The sequence below is a fragment of the Saccoglossus kowalevskii genome, chromosome 18 (genome assembly GCF_978046115.1).
Source record: "Saccoglossus kowalevskii chromosome 18, keSacKowa6.1, whole genome shotgun sequence".
Lineage (NCBI taxonomy): Eukaryota > Metazoa > Hemichordata > Enteropneusta > Harrimaniidae > Saccoglossus > Saccoglossus kowalevskii.
Genome location: NC_140658.1, coordinates 21008598 through 21029420, shown reverse-complemented (window position 1 = coordinate 21029420; position 20823 = coordinate 21008598). Strand labels below are relative to the sequence as shown.

At 31.2% G+C, this 20823-nt stretch overlaps 1 protein-coding gene across 5 annotated transcripts in view; it reads left to right on the top strand.

Annotated features, from left to right (window-relative positions):
• The window catches only part of LOC102801166 (putative 3',5'-cyclic phosphodiesterase pde-5), a 125926-nt gene that overhangs the window by 88624 nt on the left and 16479 nt on the right, over positions 1-20823 (top strand). For 3 of the 5 annotated variants that reach the window (XM_085492833.1, XM_085492831.1, XM_085492832.1), the window contains 12 exons: positions 1806-1967; positions 2266-2297; positions 2525-2621; positions 3034-3127; positions 5676-5734; positions 6763-6813; positions 9343-9372; positions 13398-13456; positions 13718-13769; positions 15601-15740; positions 16360-16452; positions 17007-17075. In XM_085492833.1, coding sequence (XP_085348959.1) covers positions 1806-1967; positions 2266-2297; positions 2525-2621; positions 3034-3127; positions 5676-5734; positions 6763-6813; positions 9343-9372; positions 13398-13456; positions 13718-13769; positions 15601-15740; positions 16360-16452; positions 17007-17075 — 938 coding nt within the window. Of the gene's footprint in view, positions 1-1805; positions 1968-2265; positions 2298-2524; positions 2622-3033; positions 3128-5675; positions 5735-6762; positions 6814-7426; positions 7457-9342; positions 9373-13397; positions 13457-13717; positions 13770-15600; positions 15741-16359; positions 16453-17006; positions 17076-20823 lie in introns of all 5 variants that reach the window. The other 2 variants (XM_078009893.2, XM_085492834.1) reach the window with 2 other exon arrangements.

The following is a 20823-nucleotide window of genomic DNA, read 5'->3' as shown; positions in this document are numbered from 1 at the left end:
TTTTTATAAAATATTTGATCAAAACATTAAAAATGATATCAATTTAGTTGAAAATTAGCAAAATAATTTTGATAAAAACAAAAACTATGCAAAAATTTGGCGGGAAGTTTTATGACATTGAAATGGTTGATGATCTTCAGATGTGCAATCATCTTAATCCTTTGAATGTCATCATTTTTCTCAGAAAAATATCGGTGCAACATTTTCTGTTTTTATGTATTTTTCTATATTTATTTTAATAATTTTGAACCAAATAATCATAATTTCATATCGGCTACAAGCCTTGATCAAAATTTTGGAAAAATTATGAAAAAATTATGTAGGTCAAAAATTCGTAAATAATGACTTCGACACTCAGCGTTAACAAATTATATTTTTTTGTTTGGAATGAAAATTACTGGAAAAAAAAGATACAAAATGTCATTCCTGATATTTTGTTGCTTTTGAAAAATATAAATCAAAATAAGTTATAAACAAGGGCATATTAAACAAAGGGTTTGTAATTATGACATGAGATCTCAATGAAACTCGTGCATTCAAATCATAAGCAAAATTGTATCTCAAATGATGCTAAAAAAATAACTTGTATGAGCTCACATCATGTGATTTCAGTGAGATGTGTATGTGTACATGTGTATGGACGTCAGGTACCCTTATTTTGATCTGCCCTTGATATAACATGACACCTTTTCACAGCTGGCTTCCGTTACCTTGATAACTGAGTTTGGGACCCCCATCGTGAATATTATATAGTTTTCCACTGTTCAAGTATTGAAGTTAATGATAATGTTGGAAGCCAATTTGTTGTCTCTTTTGTCTCTCCATTTCTCATTATAGAGATATACATTTGTATTTACACTTATTATCACTGTCAAAGATTTTGCTGAATTTCACTTAAATCTCTATTTTGATATTTCTCACAATTCGGTTCTAAATCATTCATAATACAATTTCCTGCTGAGTCATTTCTTTATTATTTTGGATCAACTGTGCCGCGCCATAGCCGAATCAATGTTTAATTTATTCTACTCTACTATTATGACATTTCTATTAAGTGAACTCTGCAAAAAAATATGTTTGTTATTTTTTCTTTAAAAACATGTTTTTAGAATTTATAATAGGTCATGTTCGATTCAATCAAAGAAAAATGTATTAAGTTTTCAGTAAACCTTGAAATATCAATTCTTTATTGAGCTTACTGATTTCTATTTCATATGTTGGTTTTACCATGAAATGGCAAATTTAAACAAAAGAACTAAGCAGACACACTCTAGGGGGCGCTATACTAGTTCCCCCCTAGTTACTATTAGTATGCTTTTGTACTTTGTTATCTCTAGTCAGTACGTTAAAGAGCATGTGACAGAATTATGTTGAGATCATGTGTGTCATTTTTATGCAAATTGAATACATGTCTTTGTTTCTTGAGGTATCTTACAATGTACGTACAGATATCAAAAAGTCGTAAATAATATTTCGCATATGGACGCTTGTTTGTAAACATTGACACGCTATGGCCATCTGAAGCATGCGAAGGTGACGACTCCCCCGCTTTAATGTCTGTATATATGTTTTCAAATTTTATGAACATCTCAAAAACTTTAAAATACAACCTGGATATATAAAATATAAAATCAACAAAAAACTGAAAATGGTATAAGAAAACATCTGTCTAAAACTGTTTATCAAACCCACCTTTACTTACAAGATTGACATTGTCCCGCGCATGGCAACAAAGCAACCATGGAACTCACTACTCGTCTATTGTTCATATTGTCGTAATCAGTGATTTATTTTGTATTTTACAGTTTTGCGTTCACAAAGACAAAAGGAAAATGTTACAAGAACTGACGAGAGATATCCATCAACATCCCAACAAAGCACAAGTGTTAAATGAATTATCTGAATGTATATCGTCAGCCATCAGCGCAGACGGCACACATCTTTATTTAGTAGATGAAAACAGAACAGTGAGTTATTTATCATTCCTTCAAATAAATTTTACTTTAATGTTTTGCCCAAAATAATGATAATTCAATAACTGTGGTCATCTCAGCCGTGGTATATGTTGCTATGCATAGTATGGAATGAGGTCATGACCACCACTCTATTTTGAAACATTGTATCAAACTTATTCGAAAAAGTACCAGTACATCCTTTGATTGTTGTATAGCGCCACCAAGGAAATGTAAGATCAGTTGAAGTATTGGCTTTTTTCAACTATTGTACCAAATTCATTCCACTAAATTATTATTCCATTTTTTTCAGGATCTTTACCTCTACAAACCAAGCAATTTAATGTAAGAATTGTGTTTTTTTATTTATTTATTGAATATTAAACTTTTGTAATAATACAAAAACATAGAGAATACCATATAGAGAATTACTTGAACTTTGAATAACCAAATATGCTAATGTTGTATTATTACCATATGTGGTAATATATGAGAACCAAGATGACCATATATGGTAATATTACACACACCAAATATGGCAATATGTTACTTATTCAATACTGTGTTTACAGTGACAATACAGTGAGATGGAAAATAGATAAAGGAAGTACAATTGCAGGATTTGCTGCCCACTCGTTACAAACAGTATGCACTACAGATTTCACAGGGGTAAGAAAACCTTTATAGTTCCTTTTCCTAAAACTAGAAAACACAAATTAAGTAAGCTAAACACTTCAAAGCCTATAGCTACTTGATTCTTTGGAAAGGAAAGTGTGATTGGCAAAATATGAATATTTGCATAAATTTGAATATTGTAGAATACTTTATTTTCGCTTGGAATTAATTTTCGCTATTTTCGCTGAAGGAGTGTTTCAGTGAAAATAAAATCCAGCAAATACACCTTTTTTCCTATATTTTACATTCAACTCATCAAAGTTCAGTGAAAATAAATTCCATACAAAACGCCTAAAAAGTGTTTTCACCAAAAATTAATTCCAGCTAAAATAAAAGTATTTTACAGTACCGGTAATTCACATTTACTTTATTTTCTTGAAGCATTCTGGGTATTTTTATTTTGTAGGATGCAAGGTATCCTGTAGGAATGGCAATAGATGAACCTAATACATTTTCCGCACTAGCATTACCAATCATACAATCAAATGGAGAATGTATAGGTAAGTCATCCATATATGGTAATTCTGGAGACTGAATAATTATAAAATTACCATATATGGTAATACATGTATAACTAGTTATACAATATATTGGTAATTAACCATATATGGTAATGTTAGAGGCTGAATAATTATAAAATTACCATATATGGTAATACATGTATAACTAGTTATACAATATATTGGTAATTAACCATATATGGTAATGTTAGAGACTGAATAATTATAAAATTACCATATATGGTAATACATGTATAACCAGTTATACAATATATTGGTAATTTACCATATATGGTAATACATGTATAACTAGTTATACAATATATCGGTAATTAACCATATATGGTAATGTTAGAGACTGAATAATTATAAAATTACTATATATGGTAATACATGTATAACTAGTTATATAATATATTGGTAATTAACCATATATGGTAATGTTAGAGACTGAATAATTATAAAATTACCATATATGGTAATACATGTATAACCAGTTATACAATATATTGGTAATTTACCATATATGGTAATACATGTATAACTAGTTATACAATATATCGGTAATTAACCATATATGGTAATGTTAGAGACTGAATAATTATAATATTACCATATACAGTAATACATGTATAACCAGTTATACAATACATGTATAACCAGTTATACAATATATCGGTAATTATCCATATATGGTAATGTTAGAGACTGAATAACTATGAAATTACCATATATGGTAACACATGTATAACTAGTTATACAATATATTGGTAATTAACCATATATGGTAATGTTAGAGGCTGAATAATTATAAAATTACCATATATGGTAACACATGTATAACTAGTTATACAATATATTGGTAATTTACTATATATGGTAATGTTAGAGACTGAATAATTATAAAATTACCATATATGGTAATACATGTATAACTAGTTATACAATATATTGGTAATTTACCATATATGGTAATGTTAGAGACTGAATAATTATAAAATTACCATATATGGTAATACATGTATAACTAGTTATACAATATATCGGTAATTAACCATATATGGTAATGTTAGAGACTGAATAATTATAAAATTACCATATACGGTAATACATGTATAACCAGTTATACAATACATGTATAACCAGTTATACAATATATCGGTAATTATCCATATATGGTAATGTTAGAGACTGAATAACTATGAAATTACCATATATGGTAATACATGTATAACCAGTTATACAATATAAATATCAAATTTATAAAAACAGCAAATACCATTAGAGAAAACCACCTAATGGGTCATTAATATTTTTTTTTTTTACATTATTTCATGTAACTGTATTGTAGTAGATTTTAGATATCTAACTTGTTATGTTTATTTTAACACCTTTATTGCATTTCATAAACCAAAATAGATATGTAATTCATTCTATAAGGTTGTAATAAAGAATTATCTTATCTTATCTTATATTGGTAATTTACCATATACGGTAATACATGTATAACTAGTTATACAATATATTGGTAATTAACCATATATGGTAATGTTAGAGACTGAATAATTATAAAATTACCATATATGGTAATACATGTATAATTAGTTATACAATATATTGGTAATTATCCATATATGGTAATGTTAGAGACTGAATAATTATAAAATTACCATATATGGTAATACATGTATAACTAGTTATACAATATATTGGTAATTAACCATATATGGTAATGTTAGAGACTGAATAATTATAAAATTACCATATATGGTAATACATGTATAACTAGTTATACAATATATTGGTAATTATCCATATATGGTAATGTTAGAGACTGAATAATTATAAAATTACCATATATGGTAATACATGTATAACTAGTTATACAATATATTGGTAATTATCCATATATGGTAATGTTAGAGACTGAATAATTATAAAATTACCATATATGGTAATACATGTATAACTAGTTATACAATATATTGGTAATTATCCATATATGCTAATGTTAGAGACTGAATAACTATGAAATTACCATATACGGTAATACATGTATAACCAGTTATACAATATATTGGTAATTATCCATATTATGGTAATGTTGGAGACTGAATAACTATGAAATTACCATATATGGTAATATAACCAGTTATACAATGTATATGGTAATGCTGAAGACTTAATAAATATGAAATTACCATATATGGTAATATTACTAATTATAAAATGTAGAAGTAAGTCATCCATTTATGGTAATGTTGGAAACTGAAGAAAAAGAAGATTTGGTAATGATGATGATAACAGAATCATGTATTACCATATATATTTATAATGGTGACTGACTAAATAAATTAACATATACGGTAATATCAAAGCCAGACGAAACAGGAATTGCTAAGACATATTGCCATACATGGTAATGTTGGTAACAGGAGTATCATGATTTGATATTAAGAGAGAAAATCACCATATATGGTAATGATTGGTACTTATATATGAACCATAGTTAGGGCAATGCTTCTCATTTCTCTATGTTTGTTTCCAGGTGTTCTGGAGTTCTTCAGATCAGAAGGAAACTATCCATTCGGCGAGGAAGATGAAGAGGTATGAAACGCTATTATTTACTAGTACCACGGTTTATACCCAATGCTGCAACTTAGTTAAAAATCACAAAGTTGAGATACACTTTTTAATCAGTATGTGGTAATGAGCTGAGTTTCATGGCATCACGCTATTATGTGGTAATGAGCTGAGTTTCATGGCATCACGCTATTATGTGTCTATTTTTATGCAAACAGTTTTATTGGCATTTAATTTTTAAAGTTGTCATGGCAATACATATTTGAATTTTGTGTTAACAGTGTATATTTTAGACTGGCGCAGTCGGGGCGATTACGGGGTAATTTGTTTTTGTAGTTTAAATAAAATAAAAAAAAATCGCGAAATGGAGGTGTTAGTGCGAAATCCCTGTGACTGCGAAATCACCCCGACTGGTTTATTCTACATGGCCCTCTATCGACACTGCAACGGGTTATTATGTTAATGAGTGTTCTCACTGACAATCATCTAAGCCAATCACGTCTCTTCAACTGACCTCTGATCGAGAAGACGTCAGCTGATTGTAGCAGCCGATTTTTTTTCAATTCTACGACAGTACGAGTTTCATTTCTACATTGTGATGAATAAGAAACGACGACTACGACAAACTCGAAATTCAACGTGCCGCCATGTTGGGTCTGCAGTGTGACCTTTACTATGTTGATCTCATTATGCACGTATTTCCGCGCCCACTTCATTATAATATGTGCTCATGAATATTTAATAGCAATGAATTTCCTGCAGAATAAACCTCCATTTGGCGATTTTTTTTATTACAAAACAAATTAATCGCCCCGACTGTGCCAGTCTATGTATATATGTACACACAATGTATTGTTTGCAAAGTATATGAGACTGAAACAGTGCCCTCTAGTGGTGTGGGATGGTATAGTGTTTACATGTAGAGTTCAAATAAAATGACTGCTACATTTATTTTATGAGTTTTAGTTATGCACATAGCATGGATCCGACATCAAACTGTTATACGACTATGAGGTGTTATTTCATTTCCCCATTTGTGTTTTTGTTTTCAGATTGCGAGTAGTTACCTTGTGTGGGGTGGTATTGCTCTCTACTATGCCGAGGTAATATCGTCAACATTATATATGTTGTTCTATATATGTATCATGTGATCTGTTGCCATGGTATCAACTATCATACTCATAGGGTTTACAGCTGTGTGTCTTTGTCTATGTCTCTTTCAAATTCAAATCAAATGGGTTGGGGAATTGATAACTCATTAGATAATTTTGGTAGAGGAATTAACACGAAAAAAAAATAGGATTTTGTTTGATTTTTAGAATTATAATTTATTCTCATCTATATTGAGGTCATAGTTCATACTAATTTACATATTCATATTGCTATTGGTGTACTAAGCAGGTATGCAATATCTCATCGGCCAATCGGATTTCATGCAAAGCATACTGTATTTCTGATTGTTGTATTGTCATCTTCCATCAGCTTAACTAAAGGTTAAAGGTCATCATATGCCAGTTTTTGTTTTTTGTGTGTGCATTCTAAAAATCATCTTTTTGCAGAGTGTTTTTCTTTTTCTAATTATTGTTACCTTTGCAGTGCCAATTCCCATGGTAACCCTGTTATATGTGTTATTTCATTTCTACGTTGATATTTTGGTTTCCACGTTGTACTTAATGTGTGTATTTATTTGTTTCAAAACAACCACCCCTTTTGCAGGCCTCTGTTCGGGAACTGGTATCATCTGAGGCAAGTTTTTATATGACCCTCAAAACACAAATATTTTTTAATATGATCTATAAATTCAGGAGTAATTATTTTTTCAGAAATCAAAAATTATACCAGGTATATAACTTGATATGCTTGTATTTCACATCGAGTGAAAATTTTAGAAATTACAAAAATAAGCAGCTTGGGAGAAAAGTTTGAAAGCTGAATTTGTCAATTGATGTTTTTTCTATTCTCTAAAATATAATGGTTTGAGCCTTACTTGGTTATTGTTTCCTAAAATATAATGGTCCGATTCTTACTTGGCTATCTCTTCATAAAATATAATGGTTTGATTTTTACTTGGCTATCCTTCCCTAAAATATAATGGTTCGATCCTTACTTGGCTATCCCTTCATAAAATATAATGGTTTGATTTTTACTTGGCTATCCTTCCCTAAAATATAATGGTCCGATCCTTACTTGGCTATCCCTTCATAAAATATAATGGTTTGATTTTTACTTGGCTATCCTTCCCTAAAATATAATGGTTCGATCCTTACTTGGCTATCCCTTCATAAAATATAATGGTTTGATTTTTACTTGGCTATCCTTCCCTAAAATATAATGGTTCGATCCTTACTTGGCTATCCTTCCCTAAAATATAATGGTCCGATCCTTACTTGGCTATCTCTTCATAAAATATAATGGTTTGATTTTTACTTGGCTATCCTTCCCTAAAATATACGGTTCGATCCTTACTTGGCTGTTCCTCCCTAAAATATAATGGTTCAATCCATACTTATCTATCCCTTTCTAAAATATAATGGTTTGATCCTTACTTGGCTATCCCTTCCTAAAATGTAATGGTGTGATCGTTACCTAGCTATCCCTCTCTAAAATTTAATGGTTCGGTCCTTACTTGTTTATCCCTTCCTTGTCCATATAATGGTGTACTTGGTGATACAAGTACAAGCAAATTAATTAAAGTTGCTTTCAAATAGTTTAAAAAACCTTACTTTTTTTCTTTATTCAATTTCATCATAAGGTTTCAATAAATGAAACATGTTTGTTGGAAATTTATGAAAAAAGTGTTTTGAGGGTCAAAATTCCGATTGCACCAAGTTTTAGTGACATACACAATGTTTTAATTTACTGATGATAATAGCTTCTTTATTTACAAGTCAAATAGATGGTATCTATTGGTAATATTTTATGAATTGTGGAACAAATTAAGAATCTTAATCATATTAAATAATTTGAAAAAAAAAATTTAAAAAAAATTCTGAGAGCAAATATATTCTTGAAAACAAATCTGGATTCTGTCAACCATTTTATATTTCTGTTTGACTTTTGACCTCTTTGAAAACAATTTAATCATAACTGATCATATTTTAATACTGTAGAATACTTTATTTTCGCTTGGAATTTATTTTCGCTATTTTCGCTGAAGGGATGATTTCGTGAAAATAAAATCCAGCGAATATACTTTTCCTATATTTCACATTAAACTCACCAAAAATCAGTGAAAATAAATTCCATACAAAACGCTTAAAAAGCCTTTTCAGCGAAAATTAATTCCAGCGAAAATAAAGTATTCCACAGTACTATAATTGATGTTTTTTTTTAGAATATAAAACAAGTTATTGCAAGAATGTGTTAATATGTTCATAATTAAATTGGCATAAATGTGATTATCTGTATAATAAATCTGATAACCTATTTTCACACAATATCATAATCCATCCTTAGGTGCCATCTACCTTTTGACATGTTTTTTTAATTTTAAAAATTGTAATTTTGGCACTGGAAGGGTCATATGTCAAATTTGTAATGATGTATGTTAATAACCTAAGGCACCCTAACTAATCAATGTTTTTCTCCTCTGCACTCCTTATCTTCCTGCATGTTATCAACTATGAATGTAGCATTGTAATGGCAAACTATTGGACAGAGAGGTTTGTGTTTGCACCTCTTTTTTGTCTTCGGGTAGTTCTTAGCAAAAGAAAAAAAAAAGATTTTTGATAAGATGTTTTGAGAATTGCTTTATTGTGAACATATCTCCCGCATAAAGCCTCCATGAATAGCTAAAATGAAGATGAGAAAAATGGTGTCAGTGGATGTGCTAAAAAGAGCATGATAAGAGCGAAGAAGCAGATTTCATTCTATGCAATGGAGCCCTCTATAGTCTGACAATTTCAAAACTCTTGTTTTTAATATGATAAGCGCAAAGAAGCAGATTTCATTTTATGCAATGGAGCCCTCTATAGTCTGAAATCTTCAAAACTTTTGTTTTTAATATTTTTCAGGCTAGAGGATTACCCTTCCAACTCATTATCACAAAGCAAATCTCAGAACTCAGGAATGCATGTTGCTGTATTCTGGCCTAAATGCTTGCATGCTTGATGCCCAATTTTACCCAATACAACAAAACATTTTTTTTTTTTGCTTTATTTTTTTTGTAACCTTGCTAACCGATTTTTCTTGTTATCTTCTTTCACTAAAACTGCAACCCTGTATTTGCCTGCGTAAATTAATCTATGTTTAATGCCATTCTGCATTGTGTGTGAAATTCTAAAAAAAATAATATGATTCCATGACTTTCAAAACTAGTGTATCTTAAAGAGAATCAAAAACTAACAATGACGCGATGAATAACAAAAATTCTAATGTAGCATCGTGTATGCAATGCATTATGGGAGATTGATTGGATATAACAGAAAAATATCATGATAAAAACCCAAATGTCAGTATTTCACAATTTTAGGATTCAAATCAGTGACAATCACGTTGCTAAACTATGAGGATGAAGAAGTAGTTTTAGCATACAAACCTATGCAATAGATACTATGGAAATTTAACATTAAAGACTTAAAGGTATAAAAAAAGAAATAACTGAACAATAAAACTTCAAAATGTGTTATTTTATTTACATCAAGTATGTGGTTAAAAAGCAAATAAAAAACGTAGGTCGGGATGCTTGTTTCCATGGTGACAGCAATTTTGTGATCTTTTATTTGCAATGGTATAAAAAAAGTTGAGATCTTTAGACTGATTTGAGCTCTAGGTAAAATGAATTCAAGGAAACCATTTTTTTCTTCTAAATTTTCAAAAAGTACCGGTAGTAAAATTAGCGTTGTTAGCATTCATCTGTGAAATGTCAGGGTGATATAAATTGATTAAAGGGAAGCCGATACTAAAAATAGGGGCAAGATGGCCACCGCAATTAGTATGCTAATCCGAACCAAGTCGCTCACATCGTGGTGGGAGCTCCGTGAAATATGCCATTTACCATGTTTAGAGATCAAGCTGTGATTCCAAATACATTTCTACGGAGGCATGAATATGTACACTAGCGATTACATTCGTCTGGTTGGGCTTCTGATGTATAAAAGTTGTTGTTTTCGGTCGAAACCTGCCGCACCAAGTAAAAATCATGAGTTTAAAATGGCAACTAATGTATGCAAAATGCCTGTCAATCACAGTTTGAGAAAGCGATCATAATAAGCATTCATTTACTTAGTGGGCAGAGGCGGAGTTAATTACCCATGAGCATATGGTGCAATCCATGGGATTGAGCGATTCCCGATTAAAAATATTCTATAATTATCTATATCATCTTTTGGTGATATAAGTAACTCCTGGAGAACTTATTAAATCTGAACTTTGTTATTTAGAAATTATGCTAATTAGCTCATACTTATTAGAGGCCTTGGAACCCGTCTGAAGAGTGTTCATGAATGCTTGAGTTACGTTGATGTGGTTGTCATCATTTATCTTGTAAAACCAGTATTTTCATTGAAATCTGTTTGTTTTCAAATCTTCTGCATTTCGGGTAATGCAATCAAAACAAAGAGGGTTAAGAACACTTTCATTAAGAACCATCATTTCAGTTTAAGAGAATAAATTTGTATGCCTTTTTAACTTATTGAATGAAAGCTAACTAAACAAAGAACACATTGAAATTATATATATTTTTACTAACAATTTTAATTTTTTTTTATTGTAAAATAATAATAATGTTGGTTGACCTTATAATTCTAATCCACTATAAACTTGGCAAGATGTTTTAGAATATTGTCAAAAAAGTGTCTACATTAAAAAAAAACACGTTAGATATAAATTTATTAATGTTGATAAACGTTCACAGGTAAAACATTAATAATATATGTTTTTTAGGAATCTGATTTGTATAAATTATTTTATCTGTTTACACATTGCATAGTTTTAACCTGACAAGCTTTTGCTGTTCCATTATCCGCCACCCACCCCCATCCTACGGACAGCTAAGTGAAATATTCATCTGTCCATGCTGTTTCATTTACTAACAGTCAGCCAACTTTGCATCAACAAATCCTGTGGTGTTCCATTTGCTGTTGTTCATCCCACAATCCTCAGATTTTTTATCATTTAATTTCCTAACCTTATTCTCATACTAACTTGCCCACTCTGATCGTAAAGGTTCTGGGCTGTTCCATTAACTTTTGCCTCCCCCCTCCCCATAATTTCATGCAAGGGTAACTGCTGTTCCATTTGCATTCGTTCATCCCACCATTTATACTAACAAGCTACCCAAGGGACCCAAATAATGTTTCATTTGCTCCTTCTCAACCATTCGTCCTGTTTTTGTTTCATTGTGCCGTCTTTGTTTTCAAAATTACAGATGTTCTTTACAATTTTTTTTTTTTTATTTTGCTACTAACAATTCATTTAACAGTTTTGCTGTTTCTGAGTAGATGTAACTTTGCATTTTGTCTGCATGGATTTAGTTATGCCTGATTGAAGAATATAGTGTGACATCAGCTCAGAACAAAGTGGCAATCTATTAGAGGAAAAAACTTTTAAAAAAATCTCACATCAGAGTTTGGAATAATTTGATGCAGTTTTTGAGCCCTGGGTATCAAGCATGCTAGCAAGTTAACTGTGATTGGTTAAAATGCATCATGGGAAATAAGTCTGAAGCAATGATTGGTTAAAACCAATCACGTGACTTTGAAATGCCTGATGGGTAATTTAGAACTGTATGATGTGCACTATGTTCAAATTTGTCTTGAAAACAATTATGTGTGTGTGCCACATTGCATGCTGGGATATGAGTGATGTTTGGATGACGAGAACTACAATTATGTTTTTTTTTACAATAATTTGTTAAATCTTGCTCGTAATCTATGAAGCATGTGCAAAAAAATGGACTATTAAATCAGATAAAGATGTGAAAAACAAGTTTTTTAAATTGGTTGTCATTGAATATTTTTGTTATCACAAGTAACATATTGTGGTCACAACTCAAATATGTGTGTTTTCACTATTGCCATAACTTTACTCCAATAAATAAGTTTCCTACGAACAAATCTGTGCTAGAATTAGATCATTCTACTTGAATTAGATCTAGAAATTGAACCGTTAACTTGGAGGTAATCATGACCAGAAAATATTAAAACTAGGTGACGTGTCACATGACAACATGTTATCATGTGATATGTCACATGGTATTTACAATAGAATGAGCATGCATGTTGATTGCGAGAAATGTTGCATGTGCATTAAGCATAGCATTAGCTTACTTTCGCTTTTGCATAAAGTAAAAATTCCTATCAACTTGGCAAGTTTTATTGAATGGATAGGTGTCAAATTATGGAATTTTTTAGTTGGGGTAATAACAAATATTTTTGAAATGATGTTGGTGTGACATGTACAATAACCATATGGTGATATTGAAACTATATTCTTTCAACATGCATCAACAAATTACAGCTGAGACAGCAAACAACATTTATCAACTCAACATTTCAGATATGAACAACATTTATCTGTTGTCTCGTTGTTGTTTATGATCAACAAAATTTGCCAAGAATTTACTGAGCCTATTAACTTGAAAATAACTCGTAGCAAATTAATGATAGTAATTATAATAATTAACTTTTATTATACCTCGAACCTTGGTTTATTTTTGTGTTTTTACTTCCTGACGTGTTTTCTTTAGATGTATCAAAATATGCAGAGACAGCGGAAACTCAATGAATTTCTCTTAGCTGTCACAAAGTAAGTCAACAAACAACATCTATGATTCGCAAATATGTAGTAAATAAATTGTTGGATCCACCTGGGCCTGTCTTATAATAACAAAAAACTTATAAAACAGTTTCATAAAACTTTTTAGGAAACTCACAGAAAACTTAGCCTTTTCGCCACCAGAATTTCTCGCCCAAATTTTTCTACACTTTTTCTGCTTTTTCTTCAGTTCATATATTGCAGTTTGTTGTTTTTATTATGACATTATGAAAATATTGTTTTTTTTTTTAGATCCATATTTCAAGACATTGTCAGCATGGATACTGTGATAATGAAAATTATGGTACGTATTTTTAACATCAAATTTGTTAATCTATTTTTCTTCACCAATTTTTGCCTATTTTTATAATTTCTTTGTTAATTTTGAACCAAATGGACATGATTTTTCTATTAAGTTTATTTTGTGAGATGGAACCTTTGAACAATTTAAAAATATAGCCGTTTCAACAACTATAAATGGTTCTAATAAGAGTCATGAAAATCTTCAAATCGAGCAATTTATGAAATTCACTTTGATTGTTTTTTTTTAGCTCCGCTGTCGACTTTGTCGATCGGAGCTTATCATATGAGTGATTGTCCGTCGTCGTCGTCGTCCGTCGTAGTCGTCCGTCGTCCGTGTCAATGTTTTACTTTTTCGACTTCTTCTTGAAAACTACAAGCCTAAATGCTTTGATACTTGGTGTATATGTACCTTGGGTAGACCTCTCTTAGGTTTGTTCATTTCATGTTGATATCTTTAATTCTCTAATTTTGGTGAATATTTTTGTCATTTTTGGTAAAAACTGATATTTTCGACTTCTTGTTAAAAACCACAAGTGCAATTGCTTTGATATTACATATATAGGTACTACATGTGGACCTCTCTCAGATTTGTTCATTTTGTAATGATATCTTTAATTCTCTAATTTTGGTGAATATTTTTGTCATTTTTGGTAAAAACTGATATTTTCGACTTCTTGTTAAAAACCACAAGTGCAATTGCTTTGATATTACATATATAGGTACTACATGTGGACCTCTCTCAGATTTGTTCATTTTGTAATGATATCTTTAATTCTCTAATTTTGGTGAATATTTTTGTCATTTTTGGTAAAAACTGATATTTTCGACTTCTTGTAAAAAACCACAAGTGCAATTGCTTTGATATTACATATATAGGTACTACATGTGGACCTCTCTCAGATTTGTTCATTTTGTAATGATATCTTTAATTCTCTATTTTTGGTGAATATTTTTGTCATTTTTTGGTGAAAAGTGATATTTTCAACTTCTTGTTAAAAACCGCAAGTCCAATTGCTTTGATACTACATATATAGGTACTACATGTGGACCTCTCTCAGATTTGTTTATTTTGTGATGATATCTTCAATTCTCTAATTTTGGTGAATATTTTTGTCATTTTTGGTAAAAAGTGATATTTTTGACTTCTTGTTAAAAACCGCAAGTCCGATTGCTTTGATATTACATATATAGGTACTACATGTGGACCTCTCTCAGATTTGTTCATTTTGTGATGATATCTTCAATTCTCTAATTTTGGTGAATATTTTTGTCATTTTTGGTAAAAAGTGATATTTTCGACTTCTTGTTGAAAACTGTAAGTCCGATTGCTTTGATATTACATATATAGGTACTACATGTGGACCTCTCTCAGATTTGTTCGTTTTGTGATGATGTCTTCAATTCTCTTATTAATTTATTTTGGTGAATATTTTTGTAATTTTTGGTAAAAAGTGATATTTTCGACTTCTTGTTAAAAACTGTAAGTCCGATTGCTTTGATACTATTCATATTGTTCATTTTCTAATGATGTCTTCAGTTCTTTAATTGAAATGTGCATTGCTAACAGCGGAGCTATCTCAGCCGATAGGCTGCTTGTTTAGATATTCCTTGATCTTCCTAGTGGAACTTTCTTGACACAAACTTTCTTATATCTGTGGACTTTTTCTTCAAATTGAGCAAATTATGAAATTGTGTGAAATTCACTTTCAAATTAATTGTTTTTTTTTAGATACTTCTTGACCTCTTCAGTGAAACTTTCTCGAACACTGTCAATCTTATATCTGTGAACCATTTTTCATTGAAATCATTTTGTTTTGTTTTTTATTCGACAGAACTATGCACAGAAATTAGTAAACGCAGACAGGGCATCTTTATTTCTGTGTGATACGAAAACAAATGAACTTTATGCAAGAATATTTGATGTTGGAAACGGTGAAGGACCGCAACCTACAACAAAACAGAAAGAGATAAGGTAAAAACTTGAATATTAAGATTTGGTGGAACAGCAATAAACAGACAGTAGTTTCTGTCAGGTTCTTGTTGGAATTCTTGATACCTAACTAGGTATACACAAGTCTGAAAACGCTGATTTACAATTTACCTCTGTGCATCCATGCCTGTATCACAAAATTTTTGAATTAATAATGTTCAAACTTCTCATATATAAATATATATATATATATATATATATATATATATATATATATATATATATATATATATATGCGTCTTTCATCTTGTGGGTATGTATGTATATTAATTTTGTTTTAACATCTGATTTAAGATTCAATATGGCGGCCATTTTGATTCAAAAAATTTCTCAAAATCAAGCATTTTTTTTCATTTTGAACCATATCTCAGTCGTGTAAAGACATACATTGGATATTATGTAATCTTGATGTACGTACGTCACTTTGTTTTTCAAATCTAATTAATAATGGTCACTGGTGGCCTTTGTGTTTTAACTAATGCTGTTTACATGCCTTGTTTATCATGGGAGACGTATATGCACATGCACTCAGAGATAACTTACGCTACAAATGAACAAGGACTTTATCAGGTCATGACTTCTTTATTTTCACCTAATTCAGGTTTCCTATGGAGAAAGGGATAGCAGGACATGTGGCCTCTACAGGAAGTACACTAAATATACCAGACGCATATCTGGATGAGCGATTTAACAGGCAAGTACTGGGATAGAAAAAATTTTAAATACCGGTAAATTTTATAGATTTTACTCTCTTGGAGCTAAATAATCTATGAAAGACAAAATATGTATTTTTGTTATTACATGCTTACTAATTGTCAATAGGTTGTCATGTACTGATGGCATCATAACAGAAAATAGGTTTTGTCTGCAGGCACTACAATGATTCAGTTCATTTTCGTGGCTCTAAGCCAAAGTCCTTAGAGAGACTGTGTCTCAGCCAATCATTTATTTTTCAATTTCATTTTAATGTTTGATCAAATGAATACAAATTATCCTGAAACAAAAATTAACTGACATCAATGCACAAGTTTTAGAAATTTTGGAAGTTTTTTTTAAAAAAAAAATCCAAAATACATCTTTTATACCCTAAACATTCTTTTTGTAAATGGGTCAACAACTATCCTGGATGATTCCAGGATAGGAGTGATATTTCTATAAACTATGTAAGGTTAAAGGTCAACAGAAATATAAGGTTATAAATGTCAACATTATTCTCATAACTGCTTCAAACTCATTCTATTATTATAGGGATGTTGATATCCAAACAGGTTACGTTACGAAGACGATACTTTGCATGCCTATTTACATTAGAGGAAAGTAAGTATGGATTCCTACAGATTTGTTCTCTATCTTTCTGATGTTTGTTTGTTTGTTTTCTGCATCTTTTCTCAACTGTGTCAGATAAAACTTTTTTTATTATCTATTTTTTTTGCTTGCGCACATTGTTTATTTGCATGAGTTGGCACTTTTTAAAACATTCATTTTTGCACTAATGGTTTGGCAATATCAAATTTTTAGTGTTTGAAAGTTTATTGTTTTTTGGCTCCATGTAGTGCTGTTGGGTTCTTACTTTCTCTTGGTGGAGTGTTTTTTAACTGTCAGTAATGTTACCTGATATTGGAAAAATTGCTTGACGGATGAGTTAACTAACCATAACCCTAATTCCAATTCCTGCTGTAACTATTCTCCACAACTATACATTATCAATTTTTATTTCAACCTATTAACCAGAAAATTATCCTTTCTAGCGCCATCTATAACAATATCCATGATTCCTTGAAATCTAGTGTTCACCTGACTCTAATGTTAGCCACATGTACCTCTGGTACAGCAATTGACTTTACTGTCCTTCAGGTATTACTAGTATTCAAAATTGACTCTAGCAATCTCCATCATTGACTCTAGCATTCTCCAACATTGACTCTAGCGTTCACCATCATTGACTCTAGCATTCTGCATCATTGACTCAAGTGTTCTCTATCATTGACTCTAGTATTTCTCTCCTGATATACTAGTATTATCCACCGTTGACTCTAATGACTCCACCATTTACTCTAATGACTCCACCATTGACTCTAGTGTTCTCTATCATTGACTCTAGTATTTTTCACCTGATATACTAGTATTATCCACCGTTGACTCTAATGACTCCACCATTTACTCTAATGACTCCACCATTGACTCTAGTGTTCTCTGCCATTGACTGCAGTGCTTTAACACTAGTATTCCTCACCATCAACTCTAGTGTTTCTACCATGGATTCCCTGTGTTCTTCAGCTAATGCTAATATTATCCACTATTGACTCTAATGACTTTACCATTGACTCTAGTGTTCTCTGCCTTAGACTGGAGTGTTCTAACACTAGTATTCCTCACCACCAACTCTGGTGTTTTCTACCATGGATTCCCAATGTTTTGCACCTAATTATAGTATTATCCACCATTGACTCTAATGACTCTACCATTGACTCTAATGACTCTACCATTGACTCTAGTGTTCTAACACTAGGATTCCTCATAATCAACTCTAGAGTTTTGTACCATGAATTCCCAGTGTACTCACCTATTATCCATCATTGTACTCAAGGTTTTCCATCTATGACTCTAGTGAGTCATGGGATGTATCTATTTTAATTAATCTATCCCACAATGCAATTCCACCAATCTTTTCCTAAATACTACATATATTCTCATAAACTCAGCTACCGTAATTTACATGGTTTTTTATTTTGTCCACCCAACAGCACATTCGAGTTAAAGTAGATACACGTACACAATCACAATGCATCCTCTATTATTATTATTATTTGTTTTCTATTTATTTCCTCCACTAACTTTCTGTAGTTGAATATATCATGTGACGTAGGAGACCCTCACCTATGTCTCTCTGTAATTTCTTTTTTATTTTATTTTATTGATTTGCTTCCCATTATGTAGAAGGTAAGCATATGATGATATACAGTTTGTTATTCTTTTCAACATCAGTTTGAATTTAAATTTTGAATAACAAAATTAGAATTCAAAATTCTTTTTTGTAAATTTTTTACCAATTTCTACCAGTGTTTTAGATAAGGAGGTTGGTAGGACATATTTGTGAGCATTGAAAGTGAAAAATGCTAGTCAAAAAATTAATGTCTAACCATGACCTGATTCATTTTAATGATTGTTTTGAGAACTATTCACCTCTACAAAATTTCCTGGATGTTTCTGTCTTGTCAAATTACATCACTTTAATACAACAGTTATGTTTAATTCAGTACTGTACACACGCACATTTCTCTAAACTCAACAAATTTATGGCGCAGTGCTGGTACAATATGTTATGGATGTCAACCATGCTCAGCTCCATCTGTCACTGGAAAGCATTGTTACTATTAGCCAGAACTTGATCAGTATTGGATCAGTGCATGTCTTCTTTTATGGTGAAGCATCATGATTACCCACAATTCCAATGGACGAGGAGATGGTGGGCATTATAATTTTGATTTCATTCAGTAATGATGCATGGCTGGATTAATTAATTAGGTAAAACTTACTTATGAGGAAAAAGGCCAAAATGGTAAATTTGGATAAAAAAAATATTGTTTTGCAAGAATATAAAAACTGCCACACAAGATTGTAAAAGATTTAATGATTTTTTTAGGGGAAAAATGAGCATGAATTAATAATGTACATTCCTAAAATAGTTCCTCTGTAAAAGTAAAGCACTAGACCATAATGACTGCCCTCCATATTAAATGGTTCCGTACGCCAGATCTCCAGTACTGGACCATAATGCTTGTCCTCCACAACAGTCTGGTACTGGAGACAAATCTTATGGACCAGTACTGTAGTTCAATTATTCTGGTTCAGTACTGGGGACTCTCCGTAATACAGGCACCATTATTGATCTATTTTGGAGAAATTAGCATGTGTACGCTATGCATGGTAAAATATAAATGTTGCTCGGTGCAGAATAGCAGTAAGGGTGGATAAGACAAAGGTCTGTATTTTCTATAATACGCTATTATTTGAAGAATGTGCCAGCATTGATCATGTAAAATTGGCATCTTTTGCCTTGAACACAAATGGTCGCTGAGATTTCTGTATGCGAGACAACCACACATGTGACTTGTCACCATTGCGTCCACTGATTTATGTAACCATGATATTTGGAATTTCGGAAGATCTTTGTCTTCTTGATCCTTTTTTTTATCTGCCCTTGACATGGAAACGTGCATGTGTTAATGCATTTTATCTTAATTCTAAAACAGAGAATGCAAGCATGTGATGCCAGTCTTTCGTAAATATTAACATATTTTTAGGTTTAAAAAAAAACAATGCTTGACCCCATTGGATTGGGTCATAGTTCAAAGGTGAGGAAAGATGCAACGTTGCAGAGCTCCATGGAGCAGATAATTTTATCAACTTAAGGACTCAAAACTTACAAAGGCCATGACTGTCATGACTTGCCAAATATTTCTATCACAATTTCAGTGAGTCCATGTCATTTATTCAAATTATGGCTTCCAATTTTGTGTTAACAGTGTGACAAACATACAAGCTCTGTAACTGCATTAATTCTTTCCTTGCACAAATGGCAAATGTATTCTTTAAAGAAATACAATGGCAAACGCAATACGCAATGGGGTTTTTTTGAACAGTGATCAAAACTAGAATAGGACGCCCTAAGTGGTGTTACAGCGCCCTCGCATGATGTTATAGCGCCATGTGGTGTTATAGCGCCCTTGTGTGGTGTTCTATTGCCTACATAATTCTTTTTTTTTTCTTTCTTGACAAACTTGAATTTTTATTTAGAATTTTTTTTAAGAATGTTTGGTACAGTTTCACAGAAACATTTAGAATTTTCTCATTTTTCGAACACTGGGAGATAATTCTGATATCAACTATTAGCAATAATAAATTGGGGTCATTGACCTTATTTTTGAGAAAATTGTATGTTTATATTACACAGGTTCTATGAGCAAAAAGTGAAACAAATCCTTTTAAATAAAAAAACAAAAACATTGTAATTTTTTTTTTAAACATTGCAAAAATGAAACTGTACCAAACATCCTTAGTGACA